Source organism: Apodemus sylvaticus, chromosome 18 (assembly GCF_947179515.1).
Source record: "Apodemus sylvaticus chromosome 18, mApoSyl1.1, whole genome shotgun sequence".
NCBI lineage: Eukaryota > Metazoa > Chordata > Mammalia > Rodentia > Muridae > Apodemus > Apodemus sylvaticus.
Window position 1 is genome coordinate 22,399,884 of NC_067489.1, and position 18,692 is coordinate 22,418,575.

Below are 18,692 nucleotides of genomic sequence, written 5' to 3' on the forward strand. Positions count from 1 at the left end.
GTATAGCCCTGGCTGTCCTGAAACTCACTCTGTAGACTAGACTGGCCTCAAACTCAGAAATCCTCCTGCCTCTGCCTCCCAGAGTGCTGGGATTGCAGGTGTGCGCCACCACCGCCTGACTAGAGAACAAATTTCTGAGTGAAGTCAAAGAGAACACAAATGTAAGGAAGGTGGAAATGATAAGACAAATCCACAATTTGAAAACAGAACTTAGTAAAGAGTTAGAAATGTTGATGAGAACTCAAACTGAAACAAAGATGGGATTGAAAAACCTAATAAATGATCCAGGAAACTGAAGGGAAGGCTCCTGAGTAGAATGAGCAGGGAAGGAAATCAGACACCGGAACCCAAAGGTAAAGCAGAGGAGCTACACAAAACAGTGATGCTGCAACTTTAAATAAAAACTGGAGCGGAACACGGAGGACATATGGGACGATATAACAATGGGACAATATATCAAGACCAAACCTTTGAATTACAGTCATAGATAGATGAGGGGAAAGAATCCCAGGTCAGTGTCTTGGACCCAACCTTCAACAAGATCAGAGAAGAAAGCTTCCTCAAACTAAGGAAAGGCTCACCTTCAGATACACTTACAAGAGGCATGTAGAACATCCAACACACAAGACCAGAGAAAGGAGACTCTGCATGGCATGGCATTGTTACAACCGTAAGTGCATGAAACAAAGAAAGTATATTGAAAACGGAAGATCAAACGTGTGAAGGAACAGCCTATGAGAATGACAGCTGACTTCTCAATGGAAACTTTGAAATCCAGAAGAGCCTGGAGCAGTGCATTCCACTACAAACTAAAAAAACAACAACAACGACAAATAACAAAAAAGAAAACAAAAAACAAATATAAAGGCAAGAAAGCCAACAAAAAAACAAAAACAAAAACAAAACCTACAACAGCCAACAGCCAACAGCCAACCTAGATTAGTATACCCTTTGAGCCTCCAAAAGGAACCAGCATACCCAGACCCCACTTCAGACTTCTGGGCTCCAGAGTTGGGAGCTGATACATCCTCTTATTAAACTACCAATCTGTGACAATACTTCATGGAAAGCAAAGAAAAGCAAAATTATATATGATTCCTTTACGAATATTTTGAGTTCACGTCTGGGTTCCAAAAGAAGCTCAGATTCTGACCATGTGATACTCTATGATTGGCATCCAGAGCTCACTGCACATGGCTATAGTGGGCCACTCGCAGTTGTCCTCATGAACCCAGGCACTGTCACGTGGCACACTGTTTATGGTTGGTCCTCCAAAGACTTGAGAATAAGGAAATCCTCCAAGTAACAAAAACCTCACTCCATAAATAAATTTGTGTAGTTTTCCAATATATTATGAGGCAACAAATTATTTGTATGATATTTCTTGAAAGCTTAACAGTGATAAGGAACGTGAATGTGGATATAGATGCCCTGCAGCCAGAGATAGATGGTGGGAGGCAACCAAACCTATCATTCAGATTTTTCTAACTTGCTTCCTTCTAACAGAGGTTGGGTACCAAATAACTCATACTCCAGACTAATTTAATTATGGAGGAGACATGATGTGATGCAGAAGTGGGCAGTGTCAGATAGCAGCACTCAAGAAGCTCTGGTCCTTCTGGTATATGCATCAGTAGAATAATCTGGCAGCTCCGTGTTACTGAAACAGTGACCCTACGAGCTAGCCTAAGAATTGTGGTGTTTCTAATAGAACAGAATTCCATCATTATTATTATTATTATTATTATTATTATTATTACTATTATTGTTGCAATTCCAATGGAATACTCTACTGGCTTATTGTAGTATGCTTCTCCTGACAATCTGCCTCTGCCATATTGTGGCATTTCATGGTGTAAAAACCTCTCTCTGGTTTTCTCTAGGATTGGGCGGTCCCAATATTCTTTTACATGTGGTAGTATCAGATAGTTGCAATGCCCTCAAAGAATATGAGGAACTAAGCGCTTCTGTTGCAGTCCACTCTGAGGCTCTTACCAGCTTTAACACTCCTAGGTGCCTATACTGCTTCGTCTGTGGTGTAGAAGCTGCCATGGGTTAGGTGAGCTATAAACACCTAGCCCTGTGAGCTGGCTGACTGGCGCTAAGAGCAGCCCAGATGAAACATAGCAAGTAATAATTTAGGGTTATCAATAGGAAAGTAGATTCTAACAGCACAGAGGGTGGGTATCCGCCCAGCTCTTATGCTGTTTAAGGCTTATTGTTAATATAAAGGCTGTGTGTGTCAAAGGTGGGGTAGAAACCCTGGGCCAAGATTAAATAATTTCTACAGCACAGACACTTCCTGAGTAGTGGTACATACGCACCTCCTAAGATAAGGGCTGTGGGAAACCATTCAATGTTCGGCATAGCTTTTCAATTTGTGAAAACACTCAAAAGAGACTCTCCATGAACAGAGTGTAAGAAAGCCATTGTTTTTGCACAATTTTGGGGGTGCACATGAGAATACACGAGAAAACCCCACGCAAAGACTATAAAGAACATGCAAACAACTGCTGACACCCAACCTCTTGATTGTGAGCAGAGAGAGAAGTCTCTAAACTGCCTACACCCTTATGAACCCAGACAGAATGTGTAGAAAGCTTACAAAACCTACGGGGCTGAAATCATTTGCAACTTAGGGCAAAAAAAGTTTCTTCTTCCCATAAGAAGTTTCTGACACGGTCACAGCAATGGCAGAAGTGAATGGTATGGTACAGTGCAGCTCCTGTCCTCTGAGGATGGGTGACAGAAGTCCAGAAGGCAGGCTCTCTCTCTCTCTCTCTCTCTCTCTCTCTCTCTCTCTCTCTCTCTCTCTCTCTCTCTCCCTCCTTTTTCCCTTGAGACCATCTGACAGGAGCTTACCATTTTAATTTTATGGCTAGGCTAACTAGGCAGCAAGCCCCAGAAATCCCTCTATCTCAGAACCTTCACTCTAAGCCCCACCCCAGCGTGGGAATCACAGGTGCAGGTAGCAACATCTGGATTTCTTTTCACATGAGTACTGAGGGTCAGTCTGACCGCAGATCCTCATGCTTGCATAGGAAGTGCGCTTAGGTACTGACCATTTTCCCATCCTTTCGCAAGAAATTTTACAAAAGGCCATAAGAGAATTCTTTTTTTTAAGGACTTTTTAAAAAGATTTATTTATTTATTATGTGTAATTACACTGTAGCTGTCTTCAGACATCCCAGAAGAGAGCATCAGATCTCATTACAGATGGTTGTGGGTCACCATGTGGTTGCTGGGATTTGAATTCAGGACCTTCTGAAGAACAACAGTCAGTGCTCTTAACCACTGAGCCATCATCTCTCCAGCCCCCGTAAGAGAATTCTATGATGACTTCAAATAAAAAAAATTGAAATAATGCAACTGCCTGTGATCCCAGTTCTAGAGAATCTTCTCTGATTCACCCTCTTCTGACCTATAAGGGCACCAGGCCCACAAGTGGTACACAGGCAAAATATCCATATAAGTAAAATAACATTTAAAATTTTTAAAAAAATCCTTTAAAAGATGTTGGTAATTTTTTTGTATTTTCCACAGTTAAAAAATTAAAGATAATAGATTAAAATATTAAAATATGCAAGCATAAAATAATCAAAATCCAATATTTATATCCCATTGAATTTCATTAAGTTTGCTGGTATATGCATATCTAGATAGATAGATAGATAGATAGATAGATAGATAGATAGATAGAGTATATATTAAATAAAAAGGCAAGGGAGTTGGGGGTAGACAGATTAGAGGAAGAAAAGAGAAAATAGCGATATATTTTAATTGAAAATAAAAAGAAAGAATAGTAAAGCTTGCTGGTGTGTTTTTAAATTCTATATTGCATTTATCTTTTTCTGTTTGTCCAGTGTGAGTGTAGCAAACAGAGCTCGTAATTATCTGAAAAGGCTTCAAGTTCTCCTTCTTGTACTTCTACTCAAGCATGCAGCGAGAGACTGGAAGCAGTAGCTGTACAACCTCGCTGTCCTTTATGGAAGCCCGGCTTCAGGAGATCTACAAAACGCAAAGCTACGCCCGCTTTCTGCTCTTCCCCCTGAAGAACGGTTCTTAGTTTTGAAGTGTATTAACATGTAAAGGATATGGTGCTGATATTTTAGATGTTGCTATACATTCTTAAATTCCTTCTTCTAATAAACCAGGAAGAGAACACTCAGAACCCCAACCATGCTGACATCCTGCCTTCTTCAACTTTCAAAAGATGCATCCCACAGCGTCAACAAACTAGCAGACCTCGGAGCTAGAGACAAGCAGCGTTGGACAGCACCTGCTGGACGGCTGGACTCACAACAGCTTGAGCATCACAGCCTGCCAAGTTGGTGAGCCCTACTTGATTTTAAAACTTAAGCAAGATTCTGCCCCTTCCCAGCCACATGCACCGTTGCATTCACTCGAGTTTGAGGATTTGTGATTTAATGTCTTATGTTAGAATAATTATCTGTGGAAGGTGGGAGGTGTTTGTTTTGTTTGTTTGTTTGGGGGTTTTTGGGTTTGTTTTGTTTTGTTTGTTTGTTTTTTTAGTTTAAGTGGTTTCCACAAGCTGTTAGGAGTGTTCTTTTGGAGTACACTTTTTGGGACTTATGATATGCATGATAGACCAACAAGAAAAGCGCCCCCAAACTCAAGAGAACCCGCCTTGCGGAGTGCTCACCGGGTCCTGATGCCAGCAAGCCCCCCAGCTCGGCCAGCAGCAGCAGCAGTGTGTGCAGCATGGCGCCCAGCATGGCGTCTCCTGGAGTACCTAGACAGTTGTAAAGCCGTTGCACGGGGCGTGGAGCACGTGCCAGGGGCCTGGAGCGCCCTAACCCCCTACCCCGCCTCCATCCTCCCCTCCACCACCCCACCCCAGCTCTCAGAGCCCGGCTGCTTCGATACCCGCATGCGCAGTGCTGGAGAGCTTGAGATGGCGCACAGGGGTCAAAAGAGTACACAACATACGTGTGTACTCTTTCTAAGGCTAAACTATGATTGCTTTTTAAGATGCGTGGAGAAATTTTTCAAGGAAGAGTACAATGATTTTCTTCCGTGGGGGTCTACATTTCCACAGGAACACTGCTCGCTCCTATAGACTCGCCGCCTGGCTTCCTTCCAACCTGGTTGTCCATGACACTTCAGCTAAAATTCATGTAACTTCCTTTTTAGAAACTTACAGCAATGGCAGACCCTTGACATTCTAAAACACCTCCTTTTCAGCCTTTGTCCTAGCAGGAACGGCAGTGCACTGTCACATCTAAAGTCAAGAGACCTGTGAGTGAACCTACCTTCTCCTCCCTCCGTATTTCTGAGGGCTTGTGGCCTTCGGCACTGCTGTATCTCTCACTAGAGTGGCTCGCCAGTGTTAGTACATACCCAAGTGTTAAAATACTTGAGGATCCTGAAAAAATGAACTATCTTATAATGTGGTTTCCTTAGGTGCAGCCACTGTGCACATTTGGCAAAAGCCCTAACACTGAAATTAAGAAGAATCCAAATAGTTGTGTGTTTAGAAAGTAACAGGACAACCAAACAAGAATTTCAAGTATTTTATTTGTTGTAAATGTTTTTATTTTAATATGTATATATACACAAACAAAATATTATTTTAAAAAACTAATGAAATTCAGTTAATATACCTATTATTAAATTTCTTTATGAAAGATTATGAAAAAATTTAAATGTTTAAAATTTTAGTGTCAATATCATTCCTTTCAAAGTACAAATTCATTTTAATACAGCTGAGAGAGTAATCACAGAGACCAATATAACTTCTGTAGTTATCTAAGGAAACCGTTGCTTCCTTCCTTTCTCCAGCCTAATTTTTATGAAAATATTAGTCAAAAGAGACAGGATCCAGCACACCTTAGTAAATGTAAACATTCTAAATGACTTAATATCAAGCTTTGAAATTCAGATTTTAGAGTTAAAGTGCTCGTGAATTCTCAAGTGGTTTTGTAACACCTCAATGTTGGAAGGTATCCTCCGTGCTCCGCTTCGATTGACACCTGTCTGCCTGGGTGTAGTAAACACCTCGTACCATAGAGTGTGCGCTTCAATTCAAACAGCACTAGTGTGACGCTTTCCCATGATGCATAGAGAAAATTTAGAGTTAAAATCAGTTCCTATCATAATCGTTATGAAATAAAGATATTTCAAAATGGAAGCCAATAACTGATTGTGTTAAATCGATTTCTATCATAGTTATTATAGCTGAAAGATCATAGAAAAATGGAAGCCAATAACTGAGTACATACAGTATTTCATACTTTCCAAGTGTATCATGATCTGAGATCGTGGTTCTTGTGTAATCTCCTTCAGGATATCTGCTTCTTTGTGTATTAAGAGGTATAAGTCCATATAAATGGCTGTTAATCCATGCAAGATGAAAATGCAGATGTTATTGGCAATTAGTCTTCCTACGTTAATACACATTCAAATGTTCAACCAGAAACTATTAATGGTAACTGGGGTCAAAGAGTCAGGATTACGTTTAAGTGCATAATGACAAATCTTACACTAATACAGTTAATTTGAAAATCATTACAGTAACATGTTCAAAATAACTTAATCCACGTCAAGTGCATTAAATTCACAAGTGGCCAAAGGAAACATCCTAATGATGGAGTCGTTCGTTTTCAATCCCCTGGTGGGGTGCCTGCACGGCCAGTAGCTCCCGATGCCCACAAGGTTCCTGTGTTAACAAAGCTTGGTCTGTGGTGGTTTGTGTTCATTCATGGTTGGAAGAGAAAGGCTTTTCAAGAAAACATCAGGAAAAAAAAACATTTGCTCAGTTCCCTGAAGACATTTGAAAAATAAGACTGTGATATCCTACTATCAGGTGAGGGAGCTGTATAAAGGAGGTGCGGGAGCTGGCCGAGCCGGAATCAAATTTCCCTGAGAAGATATTTTCGGTTGTGGTGGAGGTGGCCTGTGAGGGGAAAAGATAAGTTAGAGTGTGGGAACAGAATGGAATAAGCTGGATTCATGACGAACTCAACACAACACCATCCTCAACCTCTCTGACACCAGGCTAGGGCACACTCCACTTGGTGCTCTGAGATTCCTGCCTATGTGGAGTCAACGGCTAAAAGCACCCAGTTGTATCTGTGCGCACAAGACCAGAGGCCCAAGTTAGGTGTCCTCCTCAGTTGCTCTCACCCTTATTTTTGACTCTGACGCTCACTGATTGGCGAAGCAGGCTGGCAATGAGCTTCAGAACTCACTGTCTGTGCCCATGTCCCCAGTGCTGAGGTTGAAGGCACTGGATCCTGCCAGCCTTATAAGTGGGTGCTAGGAATCTGAGCTTAGGTCCCTCCTGCTCACCTGGCAAGACATCACCTCCTGAGCTCTCTCCCAGCCTTTGTCACTACCTTATACTAATGTCACTCCATAATTGATGTGGTAAGAAGGTTGCAGTTTTTCTTTGTAAAAGAAAAGCCTACAGAATGATCAAATCAAACTGTAAAGGACACATGAGGACAGTTAGTGGGAGAAGTGATTTTTGTTATGCTTTGGAAATGTATGGACAGCCACTCTGCAAGGGACAGCCCTGGGCCTAAGTGTACAAGGCAGACAGTGACTGGGAAAGTGTGAGGGGGAGAGGGGGTTAAGGCATGGGTTTAGAGATCTAGGAGGTGTTGGAGAGGAAGGGAGCCAATATGATCAAAACATACTGTACTGATGTCTGAAATACGCTAAGCGTGAACAATTAAAATTAACTACACATAGGAAAAAAGCACAGGTCTGCAGGCTTTCTGTAGCTGACTTGAGCCAAAGGCTGGCTTCAATCATTAAAAGTAAACAGGATTCCCTTCCAAGACCCATGACTTTACTAGCCATGGGTAGCTGGCTAGGTTTCCTGTATAGGCATGATTTCCCTCCTGTGGAGTGGGTCTGAAGCCCAAATGACATTTTACTCAACTAGTACAATCCTTAACAACATCCCGAATATTTGTCCTTACACGCAGATACTGTAGTCCTCACCCTTCATCAAACAAAGATCTGCTTGTACCACACAGAGACCATTAGAGAAAGCCACATGATTGAAACGTAGGGAACAGGCACCACAGGATGCCCCAACTGGTTCATTTACAACACAACTCCTGCACTAAGGCTCAGGAACCACTGTAGAGAAGGGAAAGAACAGAATGGAAGAGCTGAAGCCATCGTGCTCAACCTGTGGCCCTTGACCCCTTGGAGTTTAAAATCACCTTTTCACAGGATCACCTAAGACCACCAGAATATACAGATATTTATATTACAATTCATAACAGGGGCAAAATTATAGTCATGAAGTAGCAACAAAAATAATTTTATGGGTGGGGGTTACCATACAGCATTGGGAATTAGAAGTGTGTTGTGAGACTGTGTCTCCTACAAATGTCTGAAGCTACATCTATGAAGTCGGATTAACATGACTGCCTACACATGACCTGAACAAGGATGACCTCAATATACATGCTACATCAAAAAGGAGGCTCACGAGGCCTCAGTGTCAGATACAGGGCTATCAGCAGCTAAAAGGATGCTCAGAAATAGTCTTCTCCAGGGAAGACTACACACAGCCCAGAAAACATACACACAAGTAACACTATACAGAGTAAGCAGACTGTATTTATGTATCTAGGTATAGAGAGATAAAGACAGACAGACACACAGACACACACACACACACACATGTAATAACAAAGAAAAAGAGGCCATGTATTTAAAAAAGAGTTGGGGCAGGACTACAAAGGAGAGTTTGCAAGGAGGAAAGGAAAAGTAAACGTAACAATTATAAATTCAAAATTATAAAAAATTTCAAAATCTAAAGTAAATGGGAGCTGGGGATATAGCTTAAATGTAGAACACTTATTTAATGAGTATAGAAGCTCTGAGTTCTATCCTTAGTACCACAAAAAATAATAATAAATAAAGGAGGGAGAAAAGAAAAAGCCAAAAAGAAAACCAAACAGGGAGTGGGGGCAGGGAGGAAGAGAGGACTGAATAAAAATCTAAGATAAATAATATTTTTTGTTTGTTTGTTTGTTTTGAGACAGAGTTTCTCTGTATAGCACTGGCTGACGTGGAACTCACTCAGTAGACCAGGCTGGCATCGAAATCATAATTCTGCATGGATAAAACGAGCCCTAAGGAAACCTGCTACTTTTTAGCTAATTTAAAATTATAATTAAAAAAAGGTTGAATGAAAGTACCCTGGCATGACAGATCATGCTATTGCTAACACCTACATTATAAAATAAAAACACCCCAGGGCCAGGTGCAGGCTACCTACTCTGAACTCTGCCCACATGGCTCTCTTTACGCTCAGTGGAATTCTAAGGCACTAGTCCCAGAGAGTAAGTCATGCCTGCAGCATCTACTGAATACCACCCCTGACTGGAATGTAGAGCACTCTGGAGTGGGAGGAGACAGATACATTTCACATGACAAAGTGCAGTAACACAGTTCACATCTCCTTCAAATTTTGCATTTGGGCCCTTAGCTTAGCTTCAGTTCTGATGGTTTTAAATCTAGAATCTGCATCTATCTGCTTCTACACTGAAATTCTCAATCAGGACCACTAAAATGATCAGAATTATTTCAAAGCCAGTGTCTGATGATTGTTCTCTGTTTACGGTGTGTGATCTAGTTTTAGTCAGAGTTTCTGTCTATACTTGCATCCTGCCTCTTCTGCATCTCTGGCCCAGGGCCTGGAACAAAGCCTGGGAAGTTGTCTTGAGGCGTCCCCCGGTTAGACCCCTGATTCTGCCCTGCCTGCCCTCCGAGCTCCTGGACAGCTCTTCTCAACCCCCTAGTGCCTCATGTGGCGCCAGGGCAGGTAGGTTCATGTGTGACAGAAAAGTCACCCCAAGGCAGGTTGTCTCGAGACATTCTTCTGCTTGTGGCCCTGGCTGCACAGTCCTCTGCCTCCTCGGTCAGCTCCCATCTCAGCACATGCCTCCTACAATCTAGCTTCATTAGCTAGTCTCTGAAAAAGCAGGTACAACCCATCTATTTTTCTACACTTGGTATTTTAAAGGTCCTTGATTCTGAATTAGCTACATAACAAAAGCTACATAAGGTAACAGTCTGACTCAGATTTCTTTAGAATTTCTTTCTGGTGTTGTAAAAATATAACAATATTCATATAAAAGTTCCTTAAAAGCTTTCCTAACAAATTTTGTTCTATCCAAATTCCCTAAATACCTTGCCCTACGTCAACATTAAATGGGAAATTGTAAGGCACTGACTCCTGAATTTTAACGTGGTCAAGTCATCTAAACCCATTTCCTGCCAACCTTGATGGAAACTGTGCAGGCTGCTTGGCGGCGTAGGTTGGTACTGGGAATTTGTTTCCATGCACAGGCTGAAAAGAAAAGAAAATGCACAGTTATTGCTACAGTATGGTCACAGATATGTATTAGGCATAAAGCTATTTTGTGTACAAGTAATTAATATACTTCTCAGGCTACTGACAATGCTGACACTCTAAAGTATTTTGGTTAAAAGAGCCAAGAGCGTGGCTCAGTCAGTGGCAGAGTGCGGCTCAGTCAGTGGCAGAGCTCGGCGCTTTCCCAGCATGAGGAAAGCTCTGAGCTTGATCTCCAGGACAACGGCTTGAAAAAACAGTTTCCTGTTTAATTCATCTTTACTACAAAGCCTTATACTTCCTTATTTTAAGGCTGTACTTGTAAATTCAATAATGCTAAGGTATAATAATGTTGAATTAAGTTAACTAAAACTGCCAATACATCTAAATAAAATACTCCGACATATTATTAGCAAGCCTATGAAGTCCCTAATGGGTATCATGAATCCCAGTAAGCTATTATCCTTAATATTACAATTCATGAGACTCTTCCTTGACAAGGGAGCCAAAATATAGCAAATACAATTAGCAAACCAAGCTCAAGGTCCTATTTTCAATCATCTGTAGATTATGCAGACAGAAAAGTCAGTAAGGAGACATCAGACATGAACTTCAGACCTAACAGACACACAAACAACAGCCCATTATACAGAGGCAAACACTCATTGCTCTACGATGCACTGGGCCTTCTCCAGACCACATTTGTTCAGCCACAAAACAAGTCTTAAAATATATGATTGCGGACATCAATATCAAGTATCCAAACCACAATAGAATGACAGAATAAATATGAGAGGAATTTAAGAAAAATCCAAAGTACATAAGAATTAAACAGTATGTTTCTGAGCAATCTTTGTGATCAAAAAAAATCAAAAGAAATACAGAAGCACCTCTTGAGACAAAAATGTAAATAAAAAATTAATTAAAGCACTTTTAAAGCTGGGCAGTGGTGGCGCACACCTGTAATCCCAGCACTCTGGGAGGCAGAGGCAGGTGGATTTCTGAGTTCGAGGCCAGCCTCGTCTACAGAGTGAGTTCCAGGACAGCCAGGGATACACAGAGAAACCCTGTCTTGGAAAAACCAAATTAAAAAAAAAAAAAAAGCACTTTTAAGATCCATCTGAGGGGGCTGGAGAGATGGCTCAGTGGTTAAGAGTACTAACTACTCTTCCGAAGGTCTTGAGTTCAAATCACAGCAACCACATGGTGGCTCACAACCATCCTTAATGAGATCTGATGCCCTCTTCTGGTGCATCTGAAGACAGCTATAGTGTACTTAGATACAATAATAAATAAATTTAAAAAAAAATCCATCTGGGCAAATCTGAAAATAGTTCATAGCAAATGTATAGCAATAAATACCTATATCAGAAGGAGGACATGCCATTTCAAAAGGAAACAAGCTAATGCAATAGTTTAAAACCTAGAAAAATAAGGATAAACTAACCATAAAAACTTTAAGAAGGAAATTATACAATGATAAAGTTAATAGAAGAAAAGAAAGAATAAATATATAGTAGAAATAAATGAAATAGAAAACATCTATAAAATAAGAACTGAGGTTCTGAAAAGATAAACTCAAAACACTATTATCTAGATGCGATGGTGATGGCTACTACTGGCCTTCAGTTTGACTGGGACTCCGAGAGACCAGCCTTAGGCAGCCTGTCCTGGTTATTGTGATTACTGGAGGGAGAAGACCCACTGTGATGGACTGTGGTACTAGTCCCTGGGCTTGAGTTATGGGCTGCTTAAGAGGAAGGATTCACAGTGCTCTCCTCCTGACTGGGTGGAACCAGCTCTCTCCAGATCCAACTGCCTTTGCTTTCCTAACACAATGGGCTGTAACCCTGGAGCTGTGAACCAAAAGAAACTGTCCCTTCCTTAGGCTGCTTTGTCAGGGTATTTTTATCACAGCAAAAGGAATAACAATGAATGCACAAGATTATCAGAAAGAAAAGAAAAAAAACAAAAAATTCAGAAATAGGCAGCATTAGAGTTAAACTGCAGAAATATAAACAGTTCTTAAGTCACGGCTGTGAACAATAACAGGGCAACAAATGGAAAAACTAGAGAGATGAACACATTTGTAGAAACATACAGTCTATCATGAGTGGTAACTGGTGGCCAAACAGAGGATTCACAAACAAGGAGATTTGGATCACCGAGAACTCACACGGTGAAATGCTTATAACCAAGGCAACCTACAGTCAGTACAGTTCCCATCAAAACACACCTGAGGCCAACCATGTGTGTGATGTGTGTGTGCATGTGTGCATGCCACAGTATGCATGTGGAAGTCAGAAAGCATCTTTGGATAACGGTCCTTGCTGTTCCCTGTTTTCAAACAGTTTTTCACGCTGGGCACATCAGGCTAACTGGTGCAAGTGCTTCTGGACGTTGTCTCCACCTCCATACAGTCTCACCTCTGGAGCACAAAGGTTATAGACCTGTGCTATTATGCCCAGTTTTACATCTGAGATTCAAATTCAGGTCCCAAGAACTTTCAAGGCACACACTTGACTTACTGAACCATTTCTCAGGCTAGGTCAATGGGTTTTGTCTTGGTTTTAGGATTTTAAAATTTTCACTTTGTGTATGTTTTGCCTGCATGTATGTAAGCACACCCAAGTGTTTACACACCAGGTGCCCAAGGAGTCAGAGCGGGTACTGGACCTCCAGGAATGGGAATTAAGGATGGTTATAAACTGCCAATGAGGGAGATGGGAACTGAGCCCAGGTGTTCTGAACGAGCAGCCGGTGCTCTTAACTTCTGAGCTGTCTGTCCAGCTCCTGGGGCAACTGACTTTTCTGGCAAAAGTGCTAAGATAACACACTGGCGATACAACAGTCTTTTCAATACAGTTATAGAGTGTCTTAGTCAGGGTTTCTATTCCTACACAAAACATCATGACCAAAAAGCAAGTTGAGGAGGAGAAAGGGTTTATCCACCTTACACTTCCACATTGCTGTTCATCATCAAAGGAAGTCAGGACTGGAACTCACACAGGGCAGGAACTTGGAGGCAGGAGCTGATGCAGACACACCATGAAGGGGTGCTGTTTACTGTCTGTTTCCCCTGGCTTTCTCAGATTGCTCTCTCATAGAACCCAGGACTACCAGGCCAGGGATGGCACCACCCACAATGGGCCCTCCCCTCTTGATCACTAATTGAGAAAATGTCTTACAGTTGGATCTCATGGAGGCATTTCCTCAAGGTAAGCTCCTTTCTCTGTGATAACTCCAGCCTGTGTCAAGTTGACACATAAAACCAGCCAGTACATAGAGCAAACATGTCTCAGCAGAATGACTAGATTAAGATAGCCTATTGTACATTTCAAATAGCTACAAAGGGGCCTGGTGGCACAAGTGTGTAATCCCAGATACACACTGGCAGAAAGGTGCAGAAATGAGGAGGCTCAGCCCTGAGCTCAGCACCCAGTCTTTGCTAGCACACCCTAGGGATGGCAGCCATTGAAACCATAAAGAACTGGCAGGAAGAAAAACAGCAGACCCAAGTGCTCAATTCTCATTTTTAGGCAAAAATATTCTGAATAACTTGATGCCTTTTCTCACATCCTCTGAGCCAGGACCCTGATGGTTCCTTTACTGTGTCTCTTACTGGTCCCTACTCTGCATGGTCTCTACTAGACCGAGTACAATAGTCCCCAATACATAGTAAAGTTATCTATGTTTAAACTATGCAACCACTTTCTAATCTTTCTTTTTTTGTATTTGGGACTGAAGATCAAACCTATAGTCGTAAGCACCTTAGGGACAGGCATCACCACTGAGACACAGTCCTAGCTCCCATGTGTGTCTTTAAATGGACAATCAGAAAGACAATTTTCTTATGAAACTCTAGACCGGGCGACTGGAGAAACATGCTGAGGACTCACTGGCAGTCTGGAGACACTAGGTCCTCCTGGCTGTCTGGAGACACCTGGGCCCCCTGGCGGTCTGGAGACACCTGGGCCCCCTGGCGGTCTGGAGACACCTGGGCCCCCTGGCGGTCTGGAGACATTTGGACCTCCTGGCTGTCTAGAGATGTTTGCTTGATTTCTGTCATCTGACCTGAAAGACATGATTACTTTTAGTTAATTCATGATAAAACATTTATACAGGACACATTATATATGGCTTCAATTTTCCTTAATGCAAAATAAAAAGTTGGTGATGGCAGCGGTGACAATCAGAGATATAGTCAGGGAGGTCTCTATACTTTTCACAGTGTGCACACAAACCCTGTCCGTGTGGAAACAGAGGACTCCTAACCCCATTTCAGTATCCAATAACCTGAAATCTAAGAAACTATGAAATTCAAATAAGAAGGCAAGTGAACTCTAACTTTTTCTCCTCAGATTTTCTTAAATTCAAAGAAAATTAAAAGCAAGTTCTGAGGAGCAGGCACTCTAAAACGCAAGAAACTCAGCGGCCAGAATGACACCAATAGCAACACAGCCACCGAGGGGCCAGCCAGTCTGCCAGGCAGGGAGGAGAGAGCGCATTCTCACTATGTAAGGAAGACCACACCAGACTCAGAAGTCTGCGGGGACTGGCAGTCAGAACTGTGATGGACGGCCAGTGAGGAAGAGGAGGTGGGGAAGGGAGAGGAGGAAGAGGAGGGAGGAAGAGGAGGCAGAGAGGAGGAGGAAGAGAAGGGCACAATGCTTTCGACTCTGAAGCTTACATCAGCACACTGTAGGAACCGATAAGAGACACAGTAAGGGACAAGCAGGGTCCTAACGTCAGCATGGGTGTCTGGAGTCATTATTAGAGCTGCAGGAACCACATGCCTGCGCTGGGCTTTGCTGATATTTCTTCATTTAACTAATTTAATTTAATTACTAAATAACTGAAAAATTTAGTTACTATGTAACTAAAACCACAAAAATAGCCAAAATTATTATTTTCATTTTATAGGAAATAAGGCCAGAATCAGTTATGTCAATTTCAGCCCATATTTTTACCAAATTTTTGACAAAGAATTTGAACTTTGATCTAGTTACAACTAGACCTACAACTACTGCTAAACACTGATTCAATATATTAGAAGTGAGTTTTTACATAGATTTCTCTGAAAATTCAACATACTGATTGAAAAGTACCCAGTGTCTGAATTATATAAACCTTTTCCCATAAAAGGTTATTTTTTAAAAATCTGGTTTCAAAACTGGGAGTTTAAACTTCCTATGTAAGAACAGATACATTAAAGGAAGACATAGAAATTTTCCAACACATGTCTTAACTTTATCCCATGTTTCAATCTCTAGTTAGAAAACCTAAATCAATTGCCAAGCCGTAAGCCCCACCTGCACCTATCAGAAATCAGTGTGAGGCAAAATGAGCCCTAAGGACCACTGCTCACAGCATAGACTGTTTGTTCTCAACCCTTCCCCTGTGTGTATGTGTATGTGTGTGTATGTGTGTGTGTGTGTATGTGTGTGTGTATGTGTGTATGTGTGTGTGTATGTGTGCGTATGTGTATGTGTGTGTGTGTGTGAGAGAGAGAGAGAGAGAGAGAGACAGAGACAGAGACTGTAATATGTAGGAGAGAGAGGGTGGGTGTGTGTATGTATGTATGTATGTATGTGTATGTGTAAGTAATAAGATCTCAGTAGTTAGTCCAGACAAGCCTTGAACTCAATCCCAATCCTCCTGCCTCAGCCTCTCAAATGCTTTACACAAGCCTATGTCATCATGGCCAATTCACCACTACATGGTTATCACATCAAAAAAACAAGAAAATATCATAGAACTCTTATTTTTGAGCGTGTCAACTTCTATGCTAGATCATTAATAATTACTTTAAGTTACTTAATACACATTAAAAAGAAAGAGCTACGCACTCATACATTTGTGATCTCTTCTTCCTGAAGGTTTTCCGTAGTTGATCTCTCTTGATAAAGAGGAAAATGGCAGCCGCAACAAGGGGGACAATTAGGAAGAAGAAGACCAGAAGTCCATCCCTCAGGGCCGTGCTCTTTGCTAGAAAGACAGAATTGACAGTGATGGACAGTTACATTAGCTGTCAACCTTCTCCACACAGAACACACCAGGCAATCATACATGGTTCACATTAGCGTTTTTTTTTTCTATTGAATCTGCTAAGGTTTCCTCATGCAAACATAAGAAAGGACAAAATACATCTCTTGGTAGACCTTTGTTACATAAGAGGCCACATCCCACCAACAGACACCACTGCCACATGAGTTTGTTCTCCTGTTCCTGTCCTTCCTCACTCTGAATGCAGCTACATGAACAGTGAGGGTGCTAATATGTGCTGTCACTTGTTCAACATCTCAGTACTAAACAGACGTTACAACATGTAACCACTGTGATTACAGAATAATTTTTCCAAGAGATGTGTTCTATGGCAAGGAAATACATTCAACCTTTTTTAGATGTATTATAAACAGTCCTCCACAGTGATGGTTAAAATGTGGTACACTCCCAAATGACACAAAAAAATTCTTCAGAGCCTAGCCTACCGGGCCAAAATTCTGGCTTTCATCCCAACATGGAGTTGAACAATTTTCCATGTTTCATACTAAATATTTGGTTTGTTTCTTTTCTATTTTTTTTTGAGTTTGCCATGTATCAGAGATTTAGCCTTACCCCCAACATGGAAATGTACTATCCATTTTTGTCATTTGCCTGTAGAATTATAGACCTCTCCACATACAAATGACAAAATAAAATTGACAAACTGTTAGACAAATCAAGAGACAAAAAACCCAATAAAATTTGAATTGAAGGGGCATTACAACAGGTCCCACTGAAATCCAGAAAACTATTAAAGAAGTTTTTACAAGTCCAATAAAAAGGAAAATCTACAAGAAACTATCAAGGGTTTAGACACACACGTCCTCTCAATGATACAGGATATTAAAATCTACTAATCAACACAAACACCAAATCTGAAGCTGTCATAAAAATTCTCCCAACAATGAAATAACTAGAAACAGGCAGACTCACAGCTCAGATCTACCATACTTTTAAAGACAAAGTAGCAAGAGTAGTCCTCAAATTTCTCCATGCACTACACCAGAAAGGAAAGCTTCAAGCATCATTCGAGCAACACAGCTAGTGTTACCTTATTCAGAATACAATAAAGATGCTTAAAAAAAAAAAGAAAGAAAGAAAGAAAACAGTGAGGTGGGGGGGGGGGGAGAATTACAGATGAATATCCTTCATAAAAACAGATACAAAATCCTCAATAAAATACTTGAAAATCAAATTTAAAAACACGCTTTAAAAATTATGCACCATGATTAAGATGGTTTCATTCCAGGACATAAGCATGGCTCAGCATATAAGGACGGCTCGGATTTAAGGACAGCTGAGCATATAAGAACGGCTATAAGGATATATAAGGATAGTTCAGTTTATAGTGCAAATATCAATAATATTGATATCAGCACATGAATAGAAAAACCATGGATCATCTCAAGGTACAGCGAAAACCTAAGGAAAACTCAACATCCCATCATGAAAACCCACTAGATAAGCTATGTGTAGAAGAATCATACATCAATGTAAGTGATACATTGACCACAGCCAGTATAATATTATTATAATACATTATATGCTCTATATTATACCATAATGCAGTATTATATTATTATATTGTATTACTGCCCTGTGATCACACTACCTTTTCTGAGGGTGTATGAGAAGATGCAACGTCCTTCTGCAGAGAATGTGATATGAACAGTGGCATGCTACCTGACACTGAGTCAGAACAGGGTCAACTACTGCAGGTACCCGGGATGAATGAACCACAGTGATTTTCTAAATTGATAATGAGTAACAAAAAAAGCAACAGCATGTGATGCAGACAGTATCAGACTGCTACAGCCACTTTGGAAAGAGCTGGCAATCTCTGGCAATACTAAACCCATGAGCCATTTGTTTCATCAAGGGTTTGCAGGAGAGGAGACAGTTCATTTTCTCACCGGGAACTTGTATTATATCAGGGAATAAAAACAAGATGTTTTTAAAAAGCAGTTCCAGTGCCAGTGTTGAGTAGCAGCTCTAGGAGCACAGAGAGAAGGGGCGGACTCACTGAGAGCCAGCAGGTGAGGAGGAACACATCTGCAAGCAACTACAAGAGACTACAGTGTGAGCAACCGTGGGCTCGCAGACAAACAAGGATGATTTTTTTTTTCTAGAGACAGGGTTTCTCTGTATAGCCCTGGCTGTCCTGGAACTCACTCTGTAGACCAGGCTGGCCTCACACTCAGAAATCCGCCTGCCTCTGCCTCCCAAGTGCTGGGATTAAAGGCATGCGCCACCACCGCCCATTCTTTTGTTTATTTGTTTGTTTCTGTTTCTAAAGATCAATTTA

General features: G+C 41.2%; 2 protein-coding genes across 3 annotated transcripts in view; both read right to left on the bottom strand.

Annotated features, from left to right (window-relative positions):
- Window positions 1-4,736, bottom strand: part of Adam32 (ADAM metallopeptidase domain 32) — a 118,132-nt gene extending 113,396 nt beyond the window's left edge. Inside the window, exon 1 of the mRNA XM_052162875.1 lies at window positions 4,664-4,736. Coding sequence (XP_052018835.1) covers window positions 4,664-4,736 — 73 coding nt within the window. The remainder of the gene's footprint in view (window positions 1-4,663) is intronic.
- Window positions 4,737-5,519: 783 nt separating this feature from the next.
- Adam9 (ADAM metallopeptidase domain 9) overlaps window positions 5,520-18,692 on the bottom strand; it is a 66,442-nt gene continuing 53,269 nt past the window's right edge. The window contains exons 19-22 of one of the 2 annotated variants that reach the window (XM_052162159.1): window positions 16,198-16,330; window positions 14,242-14,416; window positions 10,272-10,339; window positions 5,520-6,916 (exon numbers count right to left, since the gene is read on the bottom strand). In XM_052162159.1, coding sequence (XP_052018119.1) covers window positions 6,823-6,916; window positions 10,272-10,339; window positions 14,242-14,416; window positions 16,198-16,330 — 470 coding nt within the window. In that variant the 3' untranslated portion in view covers window positions 5,520-6,822. Of the gene's footprint in view, window positions 6,917-10,271; window positions 10,340-14,241; window positions 14,417-16,191; window positions 16,331-18,692 lie in introns of both variants that reach the window. The other variant, XM_052162158.1, reaches the window with a different exon arrangement.